Source organism: Castor canadensis, chromosome 1 (assembly GCF_047511655.1).
Source record: "Castor canadensis chromosome 1, mCasCan1.hap1v2, whole genome shotgun sequence".
Lineage (NCBI taxonomy): Eukaryota > Metazoa > Chordata > Mammalia > Rodentia > Castoridae > Castor > Castor canadensis.
Window position 1 is genome coordinate 113,634,914 of NC_133386.1, and position 24,965 is coordinate 113,659,878.

Below are 24,965 nucleotides of genomic sequence, written 5' to 3' on the forward strand. Positions count from 1 at the left end.
AGTCAGGTACACGGGCCTGTAACACGAGTCTGGATGATGTATGTAAAAGTTAACTATACAAATGAGATAGCCATAGCCTGTGGTGTGAGAGAGATTCCAGAGTAGTGTGTGACGAGTGCCAGAGGGATGGCCCTAACAGGAAGTCAGCAGAATGGAGACTTCACCTTGACTCTGGAGGTCTGAGAGGCTTCTCAGAAGCAGAACAAATTGAAACAAACCTTGCTTACCCCTTAGAGAACAGGGGAATTCAGTTTTTAATCCACCTTGCACTTGACAGGTAAGGATACTTGAGACCCCAGGGATGAGGTACCTTGTTCAAGGTCGTGGTCCTTGTGAATGGGAGCCACGCCTGGATCCTGCCCCTCTGTCCCACCCCACCACATATGTGCTTAGTTATTGCTGCTGTAGCAGTTCTCCTGGGAGCTAGCTGGTACTTATCACCTATATTATGGGCCAAATGAACGAACAAGGTCCCAATTCAGTTTTTTACCTGACTCGTCTGTCTGAGTGAAGTTAGAGTGTCAGCTTCTCAGTTTGGCCTTGGGTAGAGTAAGTGTAACACCCCTGCTTCCCTTCTAAGTAGATGTTGATTCACTCAGGAAATATTTACAGTGTCCACCAGGTGCCAGTTACTGTTCTTGGTACTGGGGATTGTGCAATGAATGAAAGAGGCCAAAATCCTTGTTAGGCTATTTTCTAGTGAGGGTGACAGACACTAATGAATACGTACTGTGTATGCTCGTGCCCTAGGAGTGTGGTAACAAAACAGAAGTGTGTTCTACCCCAGTTCTGGAGGCTCTGAAGGGCCTGTTACCTGCTTCTTTCTGAGCTTCTGGTAGTTGCTGGCACTTTATGGTGCTCCTGACTTGTGACAGCATAGGTTTTGTGTCTGTCTTTGCTGTCACATGCCATTACTTGGGGCTTCCCATGTGTCTGTGTATTAGGGTTCTCCAGAGACACACAACTAATAGGAGACCGGTGTTAGAGCATGACTCACTGTATTAGGGTTCTCCTGAGAAGCAGAACAAATCAGGGTGTGTGTTTGTGTGTACATGAAGAGATTTGTTGTAAGGTTTTGGCTCGTGTGATTATGGAGCCTAAGTCCCAGGATCTGCAGTAGCAAGATGGAGACCCAGCAGAGCTAATGGTGTCAGTTCCAGTCCAAGTCTCAGGGTTGAGAATCAGGAGAGTGGAGGGTATAAGTTCTGGTCTGACAGCTGTCAGTTTTAAGATACTAAGAGAGCCAGTTTTTTGGTTTAAGTCCAAAGGCAGGACAAGACCAGTGCAGCAGCTCAAACTAGTCAATCAAGAGGACTTAGTTCCCTCTTATCCAAAATGTTTGTTCTGTCAGGTCTTCATTTGATTAATGAAGTTCACCAACGTTAGCCAGGACAATCTGCTTTACTTTACTCAATCTACCAATGCAAAATTTCATATTATCTAGGATCCCTCCCCCAACACAGAATTGATGGCTAAATATCTGGGCTTGTTGATAAGTAAAATTATCCGTCACACTCATCTTAACCAATTGTATATGCAAAGATCCTATTTCCAAATAAGGTCACGTTCTGAAGTTCCAGATGGATATGAGTTTTTTGGGATACTGTCAAACCCGGGAGTATGTGAGATGAGGCAAAGGGGGAAGGTGAGGTGTTGGAAGGTAGCCAAGGAAGGCCTTGCTGAGAAGGAGGTGTTCAAGCTTCAGTGAGGGGGAGGGGTGAGAGGAAGGCATGTTCTGGGGGAGGTTCTGAATGGAGAAGAAGGGTCAGCAAATTGCAGAGGCTCTGAGGTGGGTTCATGTGCCAACAAATGGCATAGGGCCAGGGTCGTTAAGGAGCAATGTGTGTAAGTGGGGATATGTGAGGGGATTGAGGATCAAGGAGGTCCTTGCCTGTTTTTGTGAAGACTTTGTTCTAGTAGGCCTGGAGCCACCCTTGTGGCTTTGAGCACAATATGAGAGCAAGATAGTGTAAACCAACTGAATTTTTCTAAGCTTAATGGCCATGCCATCCGTGTGTGTGTGTGTGTGTGTGTGTGTGTGTGTGTGTGTGTGTGTGTACCTAGATATTTTGCAGCAGTTATTTCGAGGTTTTTAAAAAATGTAGTGCTCTCTTGACTATTGATCCACCATCCTTTCTGTCTGTTCTCTTTCCTTCCAGATGCCTTTCACCCCATAAACCACATGCCTGGAGAAGGAGACAGTAGACAGGTGAGGTGGTGGTAGGGACTGCCAGTAAACAGCATTTGTGAGCTACAGAGCCTCACACCACCTGAAGTGGTAGGCTCTTTTCCCTCCAGCCCTGGGCCTGTGTGGTGGACACTGCTGATAGTTCAGGTGCTCTTTGCTCTGAGCAGATTTAGAAGAAGTTGAGGTCCATGTGCAGACTTAGTTTGTTCAGCTTCCTGGATCCTTCTGTGTGTAAAGTTATTATGCTGCGAAGAGTCAAGTCTGCTCCCTTGGTCAACGGACCACATTCGGCCTTGAAAACAGGGCAGGGAGGAAAGTCCAAAAGGATATGTGGAAAGCCATTGAACTCTGGTGTGGATACATGAGCCCAGGGCCTCTCTACCACCCACTTTGTATGGCCTAAAAGTTTTCAAACTTCATACTTGTCATAAAAACACTCCTGCAAGCTGAGTATCTGGAGGCTTGTCCTCAGCATACCTGGCCCAGCGGTCCAAGGCAAGGCTGGGTCAGCTTGCTTTATTACTGAGGAAATCATGATTTCAGATTCCAGCTTCAGACTTGAGAGGAAATCGCGTTATCTGGTTGATGTGGAATTTCCTCTTGAGGCTTCTGCAGGAAAGGGCCTACCACTGTGTGATGAGCGCTCCTGAGAAATGGGCCATGGTTGGGCCTGCTGCATCTGCCTGAGGACATACCAGAAGCTGCCCATGTCAGGAGGTTATGTGGGCATCGCTGGCACCCCAGACCCCCAAGAGACATCACTTTAGAATATAATTATGTGTAAGCAGAGATGGAAACAGATTTCCCTGTGCCAGCTGCAGCTGCTTCTCTAATGTTTCAGGAGTTACCTTTGGGGTAACACTTCTTCTCCCTCTCAAGCAAAACATACTTATACAAAATAAAGTTGTGTAGACTGTTCCTAGGTAGAAGCTAGCATTACAGATGTGTTCGGTAAGAGTGTAATTCCTCCTAGTACATCAAAAGGACTTCCTTAAAGGAACTGCCTTTTAAGTTCACAGCCTTTCTCTGCCAGAGCCACTCAGGAAGTTTGGGATCTAGTTATAGTTAGAGCAGAGCTGGGCCTTGCTTAGGATTGAGAGCCAGAGGAGGATCCAACTCTTCCCATAAAATAGCTTCTTTATCCTGTGTCCAGGGGTGGTTTTTATCTGTGGATGTACTTAAGCATTTAGTAAGTAAATACTTGCTGGTGGGTAAGATCACACTCAATGTGGGCCCTAAGGTCTTCTCTGGGTTCTGAGCTTGCTGCATGCTGTGATTTAGCTCAGAGTTTTGAGAGTGCAGTCTTCTGGTCCACAGTTTGGTACTGAAATATGAAATTCTGGTCTCATCCTAGAATTTGGGAAAGCCATTTGCCTTTCTGAGCCTCAATTGTCTGATCTTTAACCTGAGGGTAGATGAAATGAGTGTCTCCCTTATTTGCTGCCTTCCTCCCCCCAGGGCAGGTCCTTGGCGCTGGCTGCTTCCCTAGTAACATGGGAATCCCTTGAGGGTACGGCTCTCTAGAAAAGGGAACATGAACTCTGTCCCAGCCAACCTGACACGTACCCAGCTCTCCCCGAACTCAAGACCCTGAGCTCCAGTGCTCTCTGTATGGTCTTCTTCCCGGCTGGCCAGATGGTCAGGGTTCTTGCTTTCTGGGTAGATGATAGTGAGAGGAGTAGCAGATACAGAGGATTTGGCTAAATCTCCATCTCTGGAGGCAGGTCTCTCAGTTGCTTAACCTCATCTGTTCTCAAGTTTCATACAACTTTCTATTCTTTTTTATTTTTAAATAACTTTTGTTTGAGTTAACACATATATTACAGGAAGCAAATAAACACATGAAGCAAGGAACAAAATCATCCATATAACACACAGAATTTTTTATTTTTGCCTTGAACACAGGCCCTGTATTTCTGGATGTTGTAAAAATTGTTTTTGTATTACAAGTAAGACAGGAAAGAATCGATTATACTCCATGCTTACATATACATTAAGTACTAAATTTGTTAAGAATTAACAAATTCATAAATATCATAAAATGTTTTTTAAATGGTTTTCTCTGGATTTTGGTATTGTAGGTTTACATTGTTGTATTTTTGGCATTTTCTACATTGTACATGTATTCTCTTTGTAGTAAAGCCTATTAAAATCAATGTTAATTAAAATCAACTGTTAAAATCAGTGAATGAAATCAAATATTGATTTAGGATCAATATTTGTGTGTGCTAGACACTATAAGAACGCGCCTTTACTCAAGTGGTGGAGTACTCGCCAAGCAATCACAAGGTCTAAGTTAAAAAAAAGCCTTTACGATGTCTTATCATTGCAGAGCAGACCATTGAAAATGGTACTGTGTTAAAATATACCTAATGTAAAATTGACTTTAACCGTTTTTTAAGTACACAGTTTTGCAGCATTAAGTACATTTGCTATGAGACCCTTTCTTTAACTCCTTATTTATAAACTAGAAGCTGAGACTTAGGAAAACAAAGACCTTGCCTAAGATCCCAGAACTGGTAAGTTTCTAAGACAGTATTTGAGGGCAGACTGACAGATATTCAGAAAGCCTCAGCGTTCTGGGCTCTTTGGTTTGTGGCCTTGGGATACATTTTCTTATTCTGTCCTGCCCACCACTGAATGAAGAAAACCATTCACTCTGTGTGTTTCTCCCTTGAGACTTGTTGGGGTTACATTTTATGTATTTGTCAGGAAGCTAGGATCAGCGTGAGGCAGATGGATACCAAGGTTGATGACTTGGGTGCTTCTGTTGTGTTAGTGAGAAAGGTTGAAGTGTGTGCTGCTGTGCTGGGCAGGGTGTCTGCTGGGATTCTGTCTGTAGAAGGTGGCCGGCAGCAAGGTGTGCTGGAAGCACCGTGGCCCAGAGCTCAGATGGATGGTATTACCGGGTCTGGGTGCACTGTGCTGGGTAGTTTTGGATAACAAGCACTGAACTTAAGAGTTAGAAGGTCTGGGCTTCAGTCTCGGTTTTACCACATGGTAAATATGCTTTGGCCTTCATTTCCTCATTTCTAAGTGGTCGATGGAAGTGCCTGTTCTGCATGCCCACGATAGTGCTGGTGATTAAGAAAGTGCTAAGTAAACCCGAGGGCTCTCGAGTATTGTTTCTATGCTGAGCGTTTAATGCTGAGGGAAGAGTGTGTGGGGCTCACCCCAGAGACCCGAGAAGGATGGGTTTGAATGTGCTTTTCTGGGCTGTCAGCATGCTTCTTCTGCTGTTGCTTAGCTGGTAAAGTGGATGTTCCTCCGTGTTCTACCCAGTACTAACTGTTGTGGGCCTTTACTGAAATTCATCCCTGCCAAGTTCTTTGAGTTCATTCTCCCCAAGATGCACATATCCCTGCCTGGGTGAATTGTAATTCACCTGATTTTGTAGCTCCATGTGGTTGAAGTACGCAGCAGCTTTCCCTGGTCTCAGCTGTCTGCCTTGCCTCCACAGTTCAGTCCCTCCATTCTACTCTCTAATGCTAAGTAGCCCTAAGTGTGTGAGTGTGCTGGGATCTGGACGGTGTCGTTGGGGGGAGAGGAGCTCGCATTCTCCTTGGACCCATTTGTGCAAGACACTGCAGAAGGTCAAGATGAAGACAGGGCCTTAGGTCTCAGACAACCCCTTGTTTCACAGGGAAGACCTACAATTAGGGCTGGGAGTAGGCCCCACCATGAGAACTGTAGCCTTTGGTCCACATGGATGGAAGTGGGTTGTTGGGGAGAGTGGGGATGGAAAGGGGATAAGTTGTTGGCTGACATCTGTGACTGGTTGGTTTTTTTTTTAAACTGGGTTTTGAACTCAGGGCCTTGTGCTTGCTAGGCAGGTACTCTGTCACTTGAGCCACAACCCTAATGACTGCTTGCTTTTTAACAACTGTTTGAGTTAGCTGTTTTTGGCTGGGATTCCTGTGTAACCATTGGGGTAATTTTTGGAGTCATCACTGTTGCAGCATACGATTCATTTGAAAGGAAAGCCAGGTCTGTGTTGGGCTTTGTGGAAGCTGGTGGCCCTATCTCACTGTCCACTTGTTCTTGGCTTTGAGACTGGTACTCAAAGACAAAGTAAGTCACAGATACCTATTTTGAACTGAGTATGGCTGTGCTGCATGGAATTTAATTTCCAGATCAAATCCTGTTGGCTTACATTTGGCCATAGCACTCTGGTTGGTCATGGGGTTTATTTACAAAGTGTGATGAGTCTGTGGGTAGGAGACACTTGAGTTCTCCAGCCTTTAGGGGAGCAGCAGTAGAGAAGCCTTGGAACCACTCAGGAAGCCAAAGTGGAGGTTTTCACCTTCTATTTTTCGTTTTCTGAAAATTTTTGGTCCCTACTAACTGCAGGAAACCTTTTCGTTTTGAGGAATCAAATTGAGTTTTTACTCAACATTACTTTGCCTCTGTTTTAAGGCAGCAATAGCTTTTAGTTGTTGACTTACTGTGTGCTGAGCCTTTTATGTAGATTATCTCATTTAATCCTTATGCCTTGGAATGTGAGTATTGTTTTTCCCACTTACAGAAGAAAAAAACCAGGTGGTTCAGTGATTTGCCCACAGACCTATGTGTGAGTAGCAGGGCCAGAGTCTGGTCTTTTGCACCACAACCCTGGGCACAGAAGAGTCCTGGATGGAATGGGGAGCTCATTGAGGCTCTGTGACCTCTTTGACCCTCCTCCCAGGAGAGGCTGGCAGTGGGCAGAGGGGACTGTTTTGAACCTGGACTTAGATTTTAGGCTGTCTCAGTGGAGTGACTGGACCACAGAAATGACAGTTTTTACCCTTTGTTGCATCTTTTCCTGTTTCACTACTTTTTTCTAGGTGTCCTTGCTCAAGACAAGTGCAGTGAGGTGGTGAGATTGATGACTGCAGGTGGTGATGGCATCAATTAACCACCTGCCCTGTGTGTGCCAGCTGCTGGGCTGAAGGTTCCTCCTTGGCAGCCTTCCATGCTCTCCCTGCAAGTTTGAGGAACAAATCCACATTTCTAGGGGGTGTGTCTTTTGTCTCTACAGCTTTTCCTCCTGAGATGCTTAGAGAGTCCTGGCAGGAATAAGCTTAAGGTTGTTTATAGTTGCTGGCATGTCAGTCTTGCCCAGGTATTGGCTCCTCTTGCAATTGAGAGCCACCACCATCCCTGTTTCACAGACAGGGATTTTAAGGGAAGTTACAGATCTGACACTCTTCTGAGTAGCAGCTTTCTTCTCTATGCCATGGATTCCCCTGAATGGCTCCTAAAAAACATCTGAGAGGGTGTTTGTTTAAAATTAGCTTGTGTTCTGAAAGTGGAAAAAGGGCTGTTCAGATGCTCTTTGGGCTTGCTGGTACCCAGCAGGCTTCCCCATTAGGAGTGCTTGGCTCATGCTGGGCTCCTTCCCAGGCATTTTCTGGCTTTGTCAGCTGGGGCTGGCTACTTAGCCTTCCTCAGGCTGTAGCCTATAAATTGCTAATAATGATATCTAAAAGAAGCTGTGGTAAAGTAGAAGTGAAACAACATATGTAAGTCACAGGAGTCAACTAGTTTTCAACCAACATGACTTAGAAAAATCACAGAGCTCAGCTACAGAAGCTGAAGCCTGAGAAACTCCTCCCTTCCTCAGGACAGTGGTAAGGAACCCCCCCTGGAAATCCTCCTCCAAAACAAGAGGGCCAGGATGGGGCATAAGGAGCTCTTATTTTAGGTAGGATCTTTCTAAGATTTTCCCTTCATTTTGGTTTTGGGATTTTTGCTTTAGTTGCTGGGAATCAGAACCCTAAGCAAGTTCATGTTAACCACATGGCCTCTCAGAAGTGCCCAGATTAGTCTTTCTAAAATGATGAAATACTTCAGTAGGGAAAAAGAAACAGGTATTTCAAACATGCGTATTGGACTTGTTTACTTTTAGGGTAATACTTTCATTGATTACATAATCATGGTGAGGTGGCCTTGAAAGGCCTCTGGCCTCTCAAAAGACCTGCTCAGGCATCTAGTAGATTCGATCTTAAAGTTCCTACCACTAACGAGAGACCTTTTTTCCTTTCTTCCTCTCTTCCTCCTTCATTTTTATAAATTTGAGACAAGCATAGAGAAAGCTTCAAGAAGAGCAGGAAAAGTGACCTGTGATTTTTGATCTTTGTGAATTCTAATTTTGTGTGTATTTGCTGTGTGATCTTGAGCAATTTTCTTTACTTCAGTCCTGAAGGAACCTAAACTCTTGTATGGGAGATAGGCCTGGAGTTGTGATTGTGCTAATACTGCTGTGGGTTCAGACCAGGATTCTTTTCTTTAGAGATTGAGTCTTGGCGTGATAGTGGTGTTAGTAGTGATGGCTTTGAAGCCCTCTGCTTATCTGTCCCTATGCCCCGAACTTGTCAGCAAACTCTGCAAAGGCAGGAACATGGTTTGTGCTCTGTTGTGTTTTAAGCATTTTATGTGTCATACTTTTATGTGCAGTGCAGTTGACACCTACATAAAAGATGTGAAAGCTTTGGGCTATGCACGTAACCTGGCAGAAAGAAGGCAGAGAGGTAGATTACATTGTCAGGTCAGCTATGGCCATTTACTGTGCAGAATTGGCTCTCAACCACCAGGGGTGCTGGGAGCTGTATGGGGCCAGGGATGCTGAATGTGCTCCATCATAAGGACTGGTGCCACAACCAGATTTTTCTCTCCTCATGCCATGTCCACAGCCCCTCTGCTGAGAATGAGCTGAAGGGATGAGTAGTGTTATCTCCTGTTTTATGATTGTGAATTTTTTTTGTTGTTTGTTTTTGTGGTAATGGGTATCGAACCCAGGGCCTAATGCATGTTAAGCAAGTGCTCTACCACTATACCACAGCCTGCAGTGCACCCCAAAAGTCATGTTTTGAATGCAGCTATAACATCTCAGGCCCTTAAATCAGACACTGGCATAGTTGTCTTGAGCACATACCCAGCCATATAAATTTAACATCCCAAGAAACTTAAATGAGACGTAGGGAAGAACTTTCTGACATTCTTTGCTTAGTTTTTAAATTAGTGCTAAATGCAGCATTCTAGAGAAGGAGCTTTTCGCACTATTAGTTTAGTGATTTGACACTTTAAAAAAGATGAAATAGAATAAAAAATATTAATGTATCACACACAGTAAAACTGTGTATGTGCGTGTGTGACTGTCCCGAGTCACAGGTGGAAATGTGTTTCTGACCATGGTCATGGTCAGGCTGTCTTAGATTATTGCTTATGTCAGTACTGCTTGGATTGTGGAATCCTTGTAGCAGTGCTCTTTCTCTTTCATTTCTGTCCCCTTCATCATTAGCCCAGTGCTGAGTCCTTCGCTGATTGTTTGGTCTGCTGGAAGAACTGGTTATAGGTTCCCCTTCAGACAGATGAGTGTTAAAGATAATTTGGAGAGTATTGTCCCTTCAAGGAAATGAGACAGACGGTCTTGCCCTTGCTTTAAGAATGAGACAAGCAGAAACACACTGGGGTGTAGCAAAATACATCGCTTCGGACAAACCAAGGGAATAGCAGATGCAGGAAAGGGGATGAGTTTCCTGCATTTGCTGAAGACAGATCCAAAAGGAGCTCAATTGTCATTCATCTCCTCCACTAGACTTTCACCAGCCAGGGAAGATTAAACTAGTGTCACAGGAGAGAGGACTGGAGGTCGACGCCACGCCCAGATAGGCTTTGTCACAGGCTGTACCTGTTCTGAGGACTCATTCATCTTTTCTAGAATCATCTACTTTTCCCTGAGTTGTCTGCTTCTTCTTTCTGTCCCTCTACAAAGATCAGCTTCTGTATTTTCCTGGGTATTTGAGTATTTACTTTTCTTTCATATGACACCTCTGTGTGTGTAAATAAACTTATATACCTTTTCTCCTGCTATTCTGCCTCCTTTTGGTTTATTTTGTAGACTCAGTTATCAAACCCTTAGGTTAGAGGGAGAGTTTTGACTCCCCTGTGATGCCAACTGTGTGACAAGAGCTTGGACTGTGAAGTCAAGAAACTTGAACTTACATTGTGTGTGCATACTTCTTAGTTGTGTGAACTTGGGCAACTCCTCCATCTTTCAGCTAGGTGTAATAGTGGCACCTACCTGAGAGGTGTAGTGAGGTTAGATGAGCTAGTTCGTGTTTGAGTTAGATGCCTAGGATCTGATAAGCATCACCTATTCTTCCTGATTTACGATTTGTTTTTTGTGATACTGGGTTTTGAACCCAGGGCCTACACCTTGAGCCACTCTACCAGCCCTTTTTATGTAAAGGGCTTTCTTTTGAGATAGGGTCTTGTGAACTATTTTCCCGGGCTGGCTTTGAACTGCAATCCTCCTGCTCTGTGCCTCCTCAGTAGCTAGGACTGCAGGCATGAGCTACTGGCTCCCAGCGGGTTTATGTTTTTTTTTTTTTTTTTGTAGTACTGGGGGTTGAACTCAGGTCCTTGTGCTTGTGAGGCAGGTATTCTACCACTTGAGCCATGCCCCCAGCCGTTTTTGCTGTTAGGTATTTTTTGAATAGGGTCTCACATTTATGTCTGGGCTGGCTTGTACCTCAGACCTCCTATTTATGCTTCCCTGGTAACTGGGATGGCAAGCACACACCACCATGCCCAGCTTTTTATTTGTTGAGATGGGGTCTCATGAACTTTTCGCCAGGACTGGCCTCAAACCATGACTCTCCTGATTTCCAGCTCCTGAGTGGCTGGGATTACAGGCATGAGCCACCTCCCTTGGCTGGTTTTATGATAATATTAAGAGCGATTATGTAGCTCACCTTGGTCCCAGGGTCCCAGTTAGAGCTCCTGGAGTTCCAGTTCTATGAGGGTTGTTGATTTGAACTGAACTCAGCTTGAACCTGTGGCTTGGTTGTGGCAGTCAAAGGAAGTAGCTATTGCAGCAGAGCAGGCGTGTGCATTACAAGGAGATGTCCTGGTTTTTAATGTAGAAAACAGTGTTGGCATGAAATAGGGCTCTTGCAGTCGGATCTGAGAATGCAAATGGCATTTCTTGGGAAAGCCAAGAGCCTTTAAATTCCTCTAAAAGCAAGGTTCCCGAAACTAAGGTAGGACTGTATATGCTTGAACTGGTGGTTTTGTGTCCAGCACAGTTGTGGTGGAAGCTCTGAGATCTGGCAGATGCTGGTTCTTACATCATCCACTGGGCCTAGCAGAGCTGCTGTGCAGTGAACACATGAAAGTGTGTGTGTCAGTAGCTCACAGGGTGACTTGCTGAAGGTGCACAAAAGAGAGGACCAAACAGGCTAGGTTTTTGCATTTGCCCCTTGTTTTCAAGTCCAAGTCTACTCATGTTGTTCAGGTGGAAGCCATCTTTCTCCCCAGAGTTAAAATAATTTTGTCCTTTATACCTGTAAGTGCTGATCGTTTTCGTGTTTTGGGAGGTAACAGCGGTAGATACTAAAAGTTACCTAATGATAGTTTCTGACTTACACTTTAGTTGAAAAGCTGTCCTTTCTTTGGAAGCAGCATAGTTTAGAGACAGTTGAGTGTAATGGTTAAGAGCACAAACGTTTAGCCAGACCAGGCTTCTAGCCTGAGTGTATTTCCAACAAGCTGTGTGACTTTGGGCAAGTACCTTAACCTGTCTGTGCCCCATCTGTAAAATGAGCTCAAAAGAGATTCTACCCCTTTATATGTTGTCAGAAGGAGTGAGGCAGGCTCATAAACTGCAGCAGGTGAGAACTGTTACTATCGTCATCTTCCAAGAGACTGGGATTCTAGGCCTGGCCTTGCTGTTCCTGGCAGTGCTCTGGTAGGTTGCTGAGCCTCTCCGAACCTCAGTGTTTTTTTTGTGAAACAAGGAAGTTGGCTGGATCCCTCAGACACCTGTGCAGCAGGCATCCCATTTCTTGTCAGCTGAGCAATGGGTGAGGTCTGCAGGATTGTGAAGGTTCCCTTTTTCACTAAGGGCTTGTAGTTACTTTGCCAGATGTGGTCCTGATAAGCCTGTGTTTTTTTTTTCTTCGTTTTCTATTCTTAGTGTCTCTTCCTGTCCTTACTTCTGCCAGGGCTGCTCATGCTTATTGTGCTTTTCCTAGACTGTTGAGACTGCAGGTAACGCCTGTTGGGCTGGAGTCAAACCTCACACCCAGGAGATATTATAAATTGGGGTGGTCCTGTTACTTTGCCATTGGCTTTTAAATTTTGTCTGTCTGGCTGTCCTGTGCTCCCCAGTCTATCTGAGGCTGACCAGGATGAGCCAGAAAGGATTGGCTTTTGTGATCTTTAATAAGCTGCCTTCTTGCTTTGTTCCTTCCTGGCCTTCAGTTTAGCTTGAATGTTAAGAGCTTACCGAGCCCCTCCCAGTGTATTTTTGTATTTCGCAGTGCTTCCTTGTGAGCCCCATTTTTGTAAGGAGCAGGGCTGTGGAGCTCATGTCTGGTCTGCGATTGACGTTTCAGGCTTATCTTCTGGTTCTCCCAACAGGCATGCACCATGAATTAATTGAGTTGTTTTCATCTCACTTCCCGCCTAATTGAACACCTGCCCAGTGAGTGCTGCCAGCTCACCTGCCTGCTGCCTGCCTCGCCAGCCGTCCCTGTCATGTCAGTGTCTTGCCGTATTAGAAGAGTCAGTCTTGTCATTTGTAGTTAGTTGATTATGTTCTTCAGAGAACTGTTTTCCTCTTCACTTAATTTAAAGGCACTGAGGCATCCTCTTTCATACAGTCCCTCTGCATTCCCATCTCATCCTCCCAGTTACCATTGCTGCTGATGGTAAACCTCAAAACTGCCCAAAGACCCAATGCAGAGCGAGCTGTGTGGTGGCCTCCGGCTGTTCATTCTTAAAGCACTGCTGTTGGCAATAGGGCGGGTGAATTTGATCACAGTGCGTTACATGCATGTGTGGAAACATCACAATGAAACCTCTGTACCATTAATATGTGCTAATAAAAAGTAGGGGAAAAATAAAGTACTACTGGTGGTTTAGACCTGATGAGAAATGGTCTTTGAAGGATGGAACACAGGATGGTTTTTCTTCCCCCACCTCATGGTAGTGTTAAGTCCTGAACTCAGGACTTAACATGTGCTAGGGAGGTACTTTACCACTCAAGCCACACACTCAGTCCTTTTTGCTTTAGGGTCTCACTCCTGCCCCCTAGCCTTAGACCTAATCATCCTACCTGTGGTCTCCCACGTAGCTGGGAGGACAGGTATATGTCACCATGCCTAGCTTGTTTGTTCAGATGGGGACTTGCTAACTTTTTTCCCTGGCTTTCCTGGAACCTCAAAGTGCAATCCTCCTGATCTCTGCCTCCTGGGTAGTGTGAGCCACACTGCACCAGCCAAGATGACTTAAAGACTGCTGATTTTCTTTTTTTAAACATCAGGGACTTACATGTTTCTAAAGAGAAAGATGATGTTACTGAAAATGACAACAAGGGCAGGAAATCTAGTTCTTCCTGGTCACAGAAAGCTGTCTTTGTTCTGGATCTGTTTGTCCACTCCACTGTTTTCTTTGGTTGAAAAGTGCTATAACCAGCCATGTGGTTCCTAGTGGAGCCCTGGTTAGGTGTGATTTTGTTGTTAAATATATACCACGCATACAACAACCCTCATTAATTATTCGGTAGAATTTTATATCTTAGTTCTGCCTTAGTGGTGTTCTGACCTTTTAAAAATAAGTATACTTGTGTCTAGATTGAACTTATTAAAAATGACATTAGAAAAGGCATTTTTAACTACTTTGATTACACTGTGGTTTTGAATTTTGCTTTCAGTTTCCTTTGGGCTTTTCTTGGTAGAATTTTAAATTTTTAAATATTTTGAAGGGGCATGGTTCTTCAAAAAAGCTACATAGAATTACTGTATAACCCAGCAACTCCATCCTAATTCTGTTCAAAAGAACTGAAAACAGTGTGAGTTCTTGTAAATGAGTAATTCATAACTGCATTGTTCATGAAAGCCAAAAGGTAGAAGCAACATAAGTGTTAAAATGTGATACGTCCTCACAATGGAATATTACTCAACCATAAAAAGGAACGAAGTACAGGTAAATTACAACATGGATAAACCTTTAAAACATTATGCCGTAGGTAATATAAGCCAAACACAAAAGGCCATATATTATAGAAGTCCATTTACATGAAATATCTAAAATAGGTAAATCTATATAGAGAGAAAGCAGATGGATGATTGCTAGGGGCTGTGGGGAGGGGAGTGTGGGGATTGACTGCTTAGTGGGTTTGTTTGGGGTGATGAAAATGTTTTGGCGTTAAACAGAGGTGATTGTACAGCACCGTGAATGTGTAAATGTCACTGAATTGTACACACCTGGCACATTGATTAACACATTACATGAATTTCACCTCAAAAAGATTTGAAGGGACAGCCATATTGTTGTCAAGTGTAGCTTTTTTTTTTCCCCTCTCTGAACTGGGGTTTGAACTCAGGGCCTTCTGCTTGGTAGGCAGGTACACTAGCACTTCATCTATGCCTCCATCCAGCCCTACAAGTAGCTTTTAAAGTGGCACTGTATAGCCATACAAGAAGCACTGTGCTGTTAGAGTGCTCTTCAATGTGGGTACAAGAAGGAAGTGGAGTTAGTTGGCAGGCCTGGGATCCTGGCCTCTCACTCCACGCCCTGGGCAAGTGAGCCTGACATGGGGCCTCCCCACTCTTGGCCTGTTTCCTCTTCTCTGAAGAGGGCTTAGAAGGAGGCCGCCCCTTTTAGGGTTGCCATGAGAATCAGGTGAGATAATGGATATAATGTTGGACCCACTGTAACTGCTTAATAATTATTAATCTTTATCTCATGTCTGTCGAAGGAGAAAAGAAAGTGGACTCTGAGAGAAGCAAAATGTCAGAACTAGAGAAATAGGGATTGATGTCAGCCGTGTAGAAAAGAATAACAAAGAATCCTGTTCTCTAGGCTCCTTTTAGAAGTCACCATGAGCTATGGGAGCTTCTGAGAACTGACTTGTACCAATTAAAACAAAAGAGCATTTGTAAAGCACTTAGAATAGTGCCTGGCCGAGTGAGTTCTCCGTGAGAAGGAACCAGCCACATTTTATGGCTGTTAAGAAGGCAGCTTGGGCGACAGCCCCTGCCCACTTCTCTTCCAGAGCTGCCTACTTAGTAGCACTGGGTGGTCTCGTTTCATTCTGGAAATGGTTCTGAGTCAGCACTAGGCACACATGGAGAGCTGCCTGTGTCTTTCATTAGCCCCTCAGGTTTTGCAGGAAATTGAGCAACTGACTTCACTTCTGTGGGCTTGTTTTGTGTTTCTGATTCCTTGGGAGAAAGGACTTCATTATCACCTGCCCCCAGGTGAATCCTATAGCCTAAGGAAGGCTGGGCTGTGGAGGAGGAAGGGTGGTGAGGCAGGGAAGGCCAGACTGATTCTCACTAGTTAGGACGTAGTTGGTAGGTCTTCCTAGCACACAGTTTGGTCTAGGAGCTCTAACTTGAGGATACTACTTGGATATCAGTGACTAGGATCTCTCTCTTTTCTGTTTTCACTAAATGTCTTTACTACACAGCACCTTATTATGTTCTGGTGATTTTTCTACTTTTGGTGCTTCACAATTTAGTTTCCAAATAGTGTCATGGGCTTGGGGTGTAAAGAGCAGGATTTAACAGTTGTGGGCATAGAATTTCACTTATCTGGCTACCCCTCCTTCTTCTGAGGTACTTTTTTCCCTTTGCACTCTTGGGGCCTACCAGATACAGGTTTTGGTTCCCTGTATTCAGGTCGTTCTTGACCTGACTGGGACAGTCAGGGCTCTCCCTGAATTTGTTTTTTTAAGTAAAAGAAAAATTCTTAAGACGACCTGGGTGTTGGAAGAGAAGCCTGGGCGGTATTGCAACCTCATAAATATAGGATCCTGAAGGGCCCGTCTCTTCCTCTGTTTCTACAGAGACACCAGTGCATGGAAATGCTACTCCGAAGTGCAGGTGAAGCAGCCTCTGTGTAGAAACCTGAAGGAATGTAGAGCTGATATGGGACTTGGAATCAGATCACAGATACTAATGGGTTGGACTGTGGAGAGATGTTGATGGGGAGCTGCTGCTGTGCTGCCCAACCCAGGATTGGGCTGTGGACAGGCTCGGAGGCATGGTGGGGATTATCTCAAGCCCATGTCCCTGCTCTGTCTGTGGTGGTGAAGCTCGGGCAGGGTTCTGGAGCTCTGGTGGCCCTGGCATGCTCTCTGCTGGGGAAAGCTGGCCTGCTGGGTTTCAGGAGGACGAAGGTTTGCCTTGGACCCCCCCACTTGCCCAACTGCTCTCATTGTAGTTTGCCTTAGCTAAGCAGAGGTGTTTTGTTTCCTTATAACCAACATTGGGACCTTCAGTGACTCACAGGGCTTGTCGTCCTTGGTTCTTTCCTCACATACAGTGGGGTATAGTTATGGCCTCACAGTTTCTGAGGATAAAGTGAAATAACGTACACACAGAAGTGTGTAGGGGGTGCTGTAGCAGGAGTTAAGGGACTGTAGAACTTCTGTGATTATTGTATTAATCACTCAACACTAATGATTTGATTATCCTGAATATCATTGGTTGTCAGTACTACAAATTAAACATGCTTTCAGAAGCAAAGGATGCCATTAGCATGTTCAGTATATGTATTTTTTTAATCACAGAGTTGTTTGACCTGACTTAGTATTTGTAGGAAATGAATAAGTGACTCTTGATAAATTATGGGTTTTAAAAGCTGAAAAAGACTTTTTCTGAGTTGAGTCTTAATTATGTCCTGGGGAGCAGAGAGGGCTGCCTCTGAGTCAGATGAGCTGTTCTTTATTTCTCTGTGACAGGAATAACAGCACTAAAATTTTGGAATAATTTGCACATTTGTTTGGCTTTGGAGTTCAATAGCTTTGGGTTTGAATGTAGTGTTACCACTTACTGAATTGTGTTACTATCTTGTCACCTGTGAAATGGGAAATGAGGATTACAGGAGGTGACGTAAAGTCTTAGCTAGGTGTGTTACGGAGTAGGTGTTGAGCACGTGGTAGCTTCAGACCTAGTAGAAATTATGAATCTAAATTTGATATTTAATGCCTAAATCAGTTAATATAGAATGAATTAGTCAACTACTACTGGGTGCCTCTAAATAAATGAGGGGTGAGAGTGGGGTGGATGAGAATGAGTATAACCATTCCTGTCCTGTGCAAGGTGCTAGGCTTCAGAGGGGGCAGAGGATGGAGGCTTTCTGGAGAAGGTGTAGAGCTGATGGGAAAGTATAGCAAGCACTAAAGATTGAGGTGACCTTTGGAAGAGATTACATTTTATTTATGATTTTATACATGTGTATTTATATATGAGCTGATTTTTTGTTTTATTTTTCTTTTGTCTTCTGGCTTACATCCCAGACTCTCGGTTTCTGACCATGAACGTCTATGCCCATCACACATCTCAGAATTTAGCGTTACTTTTTTTAAACTCATTTTTGCCATGATAATGGTAAAAGCTAATGCTTTTTGTTAACCCACAGCCCTGCAAACGATCAGAATTCTCCTACCAGATTCTGCCTCCCAGCCTCCCAGCCTCCCAGCCTCCCATTTGCTTCTCGTTGGTTACTTTCTGCACTGGAAGTGGCTTCCAATGCTGCAGATTTTCTTCTGCAACATGGCCTTCGTTCAGAAGGTGTTCACTGCGCATCTGCTACAGGCACCGGGCTTGGGAGGCCTGGGGAGTAGAAAGATGAATGGGACAGGGTGGTCCCTGCCCTGAAGCAGCTTAGAGAATAGAGGAAACAGATGGGCAAATGGACTCTAATTAAATATGATTAGTACTTTATGCTGGTTGGGTAAGGAAAGACATTTAGTGAGAGCCCCAAACCCGGAGTCCTCTGTCGGCCATGTGCTGCTGTGTGCCTCACCAAGTGCAGCCTTTATCAGTAGCTATACTTATAAGACCTCCATGTGATGCCCTGCTTGGGAATGAAGCTTTCATCACCTGTACCCAAATCCTCCCGCCAGCAAGTACAGATTGAAAGAGAAAGTCTACTCTTGCCCTCCTCCCACAGACTAAAACCTGCTCCTCATCCCTGGGATCCCAGTCTCAAACATGGTACTGCCACCAGCCTAGTGACTTGAGAGTATCTTAGAGCTCTTCTTCCTCTCCCCTCACATTCCCGTGTTCTCTAAGTCCTGTCACTCTTCTACCTTCTTCTCTTCCTGCATCCAAGACAAACCATCATTCGTAACTGCAGGTCATGACCCTTGTTACTGGATGCTAAAATGAATGTAGAGGGTCCTTTCCAGTACTCAGAAGTACAGATAGAAAAAGAAAGAAAACGGAAAACATGAGAATGTACCACTTGCACTAAGGTTGAGTTTTATTTTGTAAGACTTTCATTTGTATATAATAAGAATAGGTTGTTTTTTTTTTAAGCTAGCATTTCCGCGGGCTTTATATATACTGCCTTCTTTATCTCTACAACAGCATATACAGTAGGTACAATATCATTGTCACTGCTTTGCAGATGAGATGTTGAAAAGCTAGGCCAGGGTCATAGGTGATGCCAGGGTTCCAGTTCAGGCAGCTGGCCTGCATGAGTGTGTGTTTCTGTCTGTGTGTGTCTGTGTCTGTGCGTCTGGATGTGTGTACATCTGTGTCTGTGCCTCTGCCTGGGTATGTCTGTGTGTGTATCTATGTGTCTGTGTGTCTCTGTGCATGTACGTATGTGTCTCTGAGTATATCCTGTGTGTGTGTCTCGGAGTGTCTGTATATGTGTGTGTCCCTTTCTGTATGTGTTTCTGTGTGTGTGTGGTCTCTCAGAGGCTGTGGTCAGTCCATTTCTATATGCTCATTTATTCCCTCCGGGCCTCTACACTGAAGCCACAGTGACCTTATCCTTTAAATGGGATCTTCAGAGATCACATAGGTTTAGAAGAGTGTGAAATGTGTGTGGTCACAAGGCCCTGTATAATCTGGTCTCTACCTACCTCTCAGCTTTGCTAACTACCTTCCTTTTCCACTGGCCTTTTAGCTCCAGGCTTTGAAGGACCTCAGGGCCTTTGCATGTGCTCCTGTGATCTTTCAGACTGACTTAGACCTCTTCATGACTTACCTCTATACTACCCTGTACTGCAAGTTCACCATACTCGGAACATAAACAGCTTCCTGTTCAGTTAATGTCTGAGGATAGAGTCATACAGGCTGGCTTGTATCCCCAGCCCCAGGACAGCATCTGGCACGTCAGTGAATGTTTCCTGGGTGTTCCATTAGCTATGGGAGGTGAACAAGGGTTTTGTCCCTGCCAAAATATTCCTTATCTTCTTCCTGTTTGACCTTCAGAAACATTTCTTTAGTTGGCCACCTCAATTGCTGTGAGTCAAAATCTTTTTAGTGAGTCCTCCCTCCTCTTTGTGTATATCTTTTAATCTAGTGGATTCCCAACACACTGCTCTAACTAGATTCAGAGCTGCTGGCCCACAACTTTTGGAGAGGGAGTGTGTGGGGCCTCAGGTCAAGTGAGCAATTCAGCCTCAAGCTTCCTGGTCCATAAGGCGGGGGTGGTTAACAGTGTATAAGCCTACATCCGGGGGAGGCAAATTGTGTGTGAAAGGTACCTGGCAAAGCAACGTTGGCTCTTCTGAAAGGTGTTTTTTTTTTAATCTTTTCTGTCTTGGGTCTCCTCCTGCTTGCCAGGGTGCCTTTGTGGTGCTGCTTTGAGGTGACTAAGGCCATGCAACCCAGCCTTAGTCACCTCAGTCAAAGGCAGTTCTCAGCTGAGTGTATAGCCCCAGGCCAAAGCTGTCCACATTCCTTACCCACTTTCCAGTACTGGTGATTTTTAAAACCTTGACGCTTGACCCTGGGGAGGCTTTCTGGCCTGGGTTAGTGCACTGAGAGCTCTAGATGCTGCTTTGCCTCTGAAGTGGTAACGACAGTGATGAAAATTACAGTTTTTGTTCATTGAGCATGTGCCTGATGCCAGACCTGTCCTCACAATGTCCAGATGCAGTGCCTTTGTACCCACCAGCCTGTGAGGTAGGTGATGGACTCCCCATTTTTGCAGAAGAGGAAAGTGAGGCACAGTGAGTTTGAGAACATTGCCAGGGTTTCTGACTTGGAGTTCTCTACAGAACACTCTTCTCATTTAAGTTATAGCTATCCTATTAATGGCTGTTTTGACTTTGAAAATAAGTATAAGCACCTTAAAAGCAAATGTTTATAGCTCTCTTTTGTTTGTTCTCTGCTCTCTGTTGATTGGTGTAACCAGACTTTTCCCTGGTGAGAATGCTGCTCAGGAGGTCTGCTTGTGCAGGCTGTGCCTGGGTCTCCTTCCTCCTGCTCTACCCTTCCTACCTCCAGTGGTGGAATTAGAAGCTGATTGCTCTCCCTGCTTCCGATTCCTGACTGCTCTGTTTGTCTTCTCTGGCTGCATTCCCTTTTCTCTCTTTACAGCTGAGTTTATTGCCCTTTGCTGACTCCTTTATTTTTATTTTCCAGACTTGCCCAAAATGCATCTTGATTTTGGCATCTTTAGATTGTTAAAACCCTGCACTTTGTTACTGATGGTCTCCTTCATTTTGGAAAATTTTATTTGGATGCAAATCTATTTTTCAAGACTCTGTTTTTCTTCTTTCTTCCATCACTAAATTTTGTTCTTTTATATAAATCTTCTTTAAGATTGTAATAATGGACCTTCAATGCCCTAGAGATTGACTTCCCATCATACTTGTTTTTAGAATCATATGCTATGGAGCAGAGGTTGCTTTTATGGTATCCTTGGTTTTTTTAAAAGGCAAACCTGTCTATAGTATTTTGGTAGTCAGCACCCTCCTGTGACCTTTGTAAGATCAGTTCTGAATACCCCATGCAGTGTCAGAGACACTGGGGTCCTTCTCTCTCTTGCCTCTTCACTTCATCTACCACCACTCCCTGCTCGCACTACATTAAACCAGTGGTTCTCAACCTGGTTTTAGGTCTCCTTTACATTAGACTTGAAAAACTAGTGAGATTTCCCCAAGAGCTTTCATTTATGTGGATTATATCTAGCAACATTTACTATCTTAGAAATTCAGAAGATTTAAAAATATTAAAAGTTTGAATATAACAGACCTATTACATGATAACATAGTTATCAGATAGTTACGAAAGTATTTCCAAAATGCAAATACTTAGTAAGAAGAGTGACATTATTTTACCTTTTCAGACCTTTTTAAGATCTTCCTTAATGGAAGATAGCTGGGTTATCGTAAATGCTTTTGCAGTCATTCTGTTGTGGTACGTTGTGTTGGTTGAAATATATGCAGAAAATCCAGCCTTAGAAAGATCGGTAGTTGAAAAGGGGTAGATTTTTAAATTGTCATGTCAGTTAATTGGGGATGGCCTTTGAAACTACGTCGGAACGTGGTGGTAGCGGTTTCTCAGAGCTTTGCTGCATTGTGCAATCTGAAACCATATCCATCAACTTTCTTTTTTTTTCTTTTATTATTCATATGTGCATACAAGGCTTGGGTCATTTCTCCCCCTTTCCCCCACCCCCTCCCTTTCCATCAACTTTCATTTTCTTGTGTGTTGAAGTTCACTGGTTGGTCTGTCTTGCACTTTGAAGGATCTTTTGTGTATCATTTTATCATTGCATGAGTCAATCTTTGAAATAGCAAGCATGCTTTATTCATTCTTCAAGAAGTATCTGTGAATATCCACATCTGAATAGCCACACTTTTTCTGTTGATTGTTCTCTACTAAAAGTGCTTTTTTTCCCTGCAGGGAAAGTGCTTGATGAGTTTACCTTTAGTCTGGGGGATATTAAGAAAATGAAATCCAGGGTTGATACTTAATAGTGATAGTTGTTATTGTTTCCCCCAGGACATCCTTAGGTGAGATTGATTTAAAAATAAACAAAACAAGGCTGTGTGAGCGTATGGTGGGGAGACTTCAGAGAGTGCAAGCACATATTCACCTCTGTGATCCATGCTAAGACACCTACAGTATTACCACCATTGCTTTCACACCATCAGTGCACGTATTAACACGGTTAAAGTTAGATTTGATCTTCCAGGATTTCCAGAGAGGGTTGTGACTAAACTCATTCATCTGCACACACTGGACTGTTCCTCCCCACCACCCAAATAGGGGCTCACTGTGTATCCACACTGCTGTAGAATTCCCAGTACTCCTGCTTCTGCCTCCCAGATGCGGCAGGGATCACAGAAATGTGCACCACACAATGTGCACCACACCTGGCCACACTGGACTCTCTTCTCCTGTTCCCATATCTTGGCTTCATGTCCTTTCTGCCTAGATGCACATTTTTACCACCATCTCTGTCCCTGTGTATGCACGTACACATACATATGTGTAAGTATCCATTTACATATACATTGTATATCTGTACATTTACTTGTGTATTACTGCAGTTAATACTGTTTACAATCACATGAGCAAGACAAAATGCTAATCAGAAAGACACATCTTGCTGTCCCTTTTGGTGCAGTATGCTGACACATACTAAATGAATGTATTTAATCAAAGGACACCGTGTTGATACAGTAAAGTCACCCTTTGGTATTGTGATTCCCCGGATAGATAGTAGCAAGAGAGTTTTGTGGCAGAATAGCCTTGGAGTCAGAACCTTGCAAGATTGATTCAAGTCGTATTTAATTTGGCATATCATTCTGTGAAGTCCCATACAGAGAAGTCAAGCATTTACGTGCTTACTAAATGGTGTATTTTGTTTTGGGGGTGTGGCTATAGAGTTGTGCTGGATGAACTCTGGGAATGCATAAACATCTTCCATCTCCTCCCCATGTGTATGGTACATAGCAGGAAAACATCTCCGTCTCAGGTTATCATGTTGCTTCAAAGCCTGAAACTTCTTCAGCCACATCATACTCCTGTCAGAGGCTGAACACTGACAGACGGAGAGACCCAGGGTTGAGTAGAGCCATGGAGAGAACGTGCATCTCGGTGGCTGGTTTTTTCTAGGTGTTGCTCCAAGATTGAATTAAGACCATTATTAGGGAGTTTTGGACCTCCTGATTTCTAATCCTTGTGATTGAGTTCTTGTTGCAGAAATATAATGAATTGCAGAAATATAATGAATTGCTAATTAAAAAAAAAAACTTTCTTTTCTTTGAAAAAATTCACACTAATTATAGAAATTTATAAAAACACCAAAAGGCATAATGCTGAAAATTGCCTGTAATCCTATTCAAAGATAATCTCTGCAAACACTTATATTTGCATTTATTTTTATTTGCATAATTAAGATCATTGTATATAAATTTTGGTTTCTGTTTTATTCAATTTAGCATCTGAATATTTTCTCCTGCATTGAGAGCAGCACAGCATAGTAAATTTCCATGACTGAGTAGCTTAAAATGATAGATACTGTTCTCTCAGAAGAGAGGCCAGAAGTCCAACATCAAGGTGCAAGTAGGACTGTGCTCCTTTTAGAGGCTGTAGGGAGGAGTCTGTCCTTCGCTCTCTCAGCATTCCCTGACATGTGACTCCATCACTCCAGTGGTGTTCAGATGGCCCATGTGTGTGTGCGTGTGTGTGTGAGTGAGAGAGAGAGAAAATACGTGTGAGTGCGAAATCTGCCTCTTTTATAAGGACACTTGTGATGATTTAGGTGCCACCTAGATACTTGAGGATTCTTCCTCATCTCCAGGTTATGAACTTGATCACACCTGCAAAGAACATTTTTCCACATAAGGTAACACTTTGAGGTTTCAAGTTAAAACCTGACATCTCTGGGACCGTTATTTAGCCCACTACAGAGTTTAAGAGCATGGTCTCTGGAGCTAAGCTATATAGGCTTCATCCCAGTGCCATCTGTTAGCTACAGGATGACCTTGAGCACATGCCTGAACTGTCAGTGCCTGCATTTCTGATTGCAGAATTGGAATTAAAACACCTGTTTGCCTGTGTGTGAGTCATACACACACACAAGCACACAAAGAGCACTTAAAGGGTTTTAGGGTACTACCTGCCTTGCCTAAGGAGTAGCTGTTTTCATTGTAGTTGATGTTTCTTACTAGATATTTCTTGGTAAAACGTGTTTCTCACGGCTGCATAAAACTTTATGAATCTACCAGTCATTTATCTCATAATTTCTTCTTGGCAAAATGTCTTTAATTTTTCATCTCAGATGTAAGGATATCTTTTGAATGTTTTGCCCCTTTTCAGATTCATTCCCTAGTGTAGAGTTTTACAATGTCAAAGGGTATATACAATTTTAAGTCACTTTACCAGAAGGTGTTAAGCTGCTTTCCAGAATGATTGTGTCTGGTTATATTCCTATCAGCAATTGAGTGATGAGAGTGCTTATTTTACTGAAGCCCTGTTACAAGTGTTATCATTTTCAACATTCCAGGCATTTTGAATAGTCTGCCCTTTAAGGCTGGAGTATAACTTAGCAAAGGGACTAGAAACACAGTGTTCCTTAGGCAAGTTCAGCAAACTTACAGTGCAAAATGAAGTCCTTGCTTTGTCAGATGCCTTCTCCATTCTGTTTCAAGGCCTGGAAACTTCCCAAGTGTTTTTGAGGTTAGAGGGAGAGCTGTTGGGCAGGGGGGCTGGGGTAGCAGCAAAGCAAGGCTAGATATACAGATTTCAGTTTACAGTTTTGTTTCTATTTCCTAATTGTTCACCGGTATGAGGAAGGCATACTTGAACAGGAAACAGATCAGTCACTTCATAGCTAAATGCCATGTGAGGCCTAGGAGATTGGGGTAAGAGAGGACAGCTGCTGCATTGCATTGCTGGAGACGCTGGGGGACCAGCCCTGGGTAGGGCTGGCATCTAGTCCTGCCTCGTCCTGGCTTCTGGGTACTAGGGATCCAGAGTGTGTTTGCTCAGAGGGACCTCATCAGAGATTATCTGGTTCACTCCTG

At 43.8% G+C, this 24,965-nt stretch overlaps 1 protein-coding gene and 1 pseudogene across 1 annotated transcript in view; one reads left to right on the plus strand and one right to left on the minus strand.

Moving 5' to 3' along the window:
* The window catches only part of LOC109679001 (deuterosome assembly protein 1-like), a 569,124-nt pseudogene that overhangs the window by 80,425 nt on the left and 463,734 nt on the right, over nucleotides 1–24,965 (minus strand).
* The window catches only part of LOC141415603 (uncharacterized), a 58,721-nt gene that overhangs the window by 8,944 nt on the left and 24,812 nt on the right, over nucleotides 1–24,965 (plus strand). Inside the window, exon 3 of the mRNA XM_074052610.1 lies at nucleotides 2,160–2,209. Coding sequence (XP_073908711.1) covers nucleotides 2,160–2,209 — 50 coding nt within the window. The remainder of the gene's footprint in view (nucleotides 1–2,159; nucleotides 2,210–24,965) is intronic.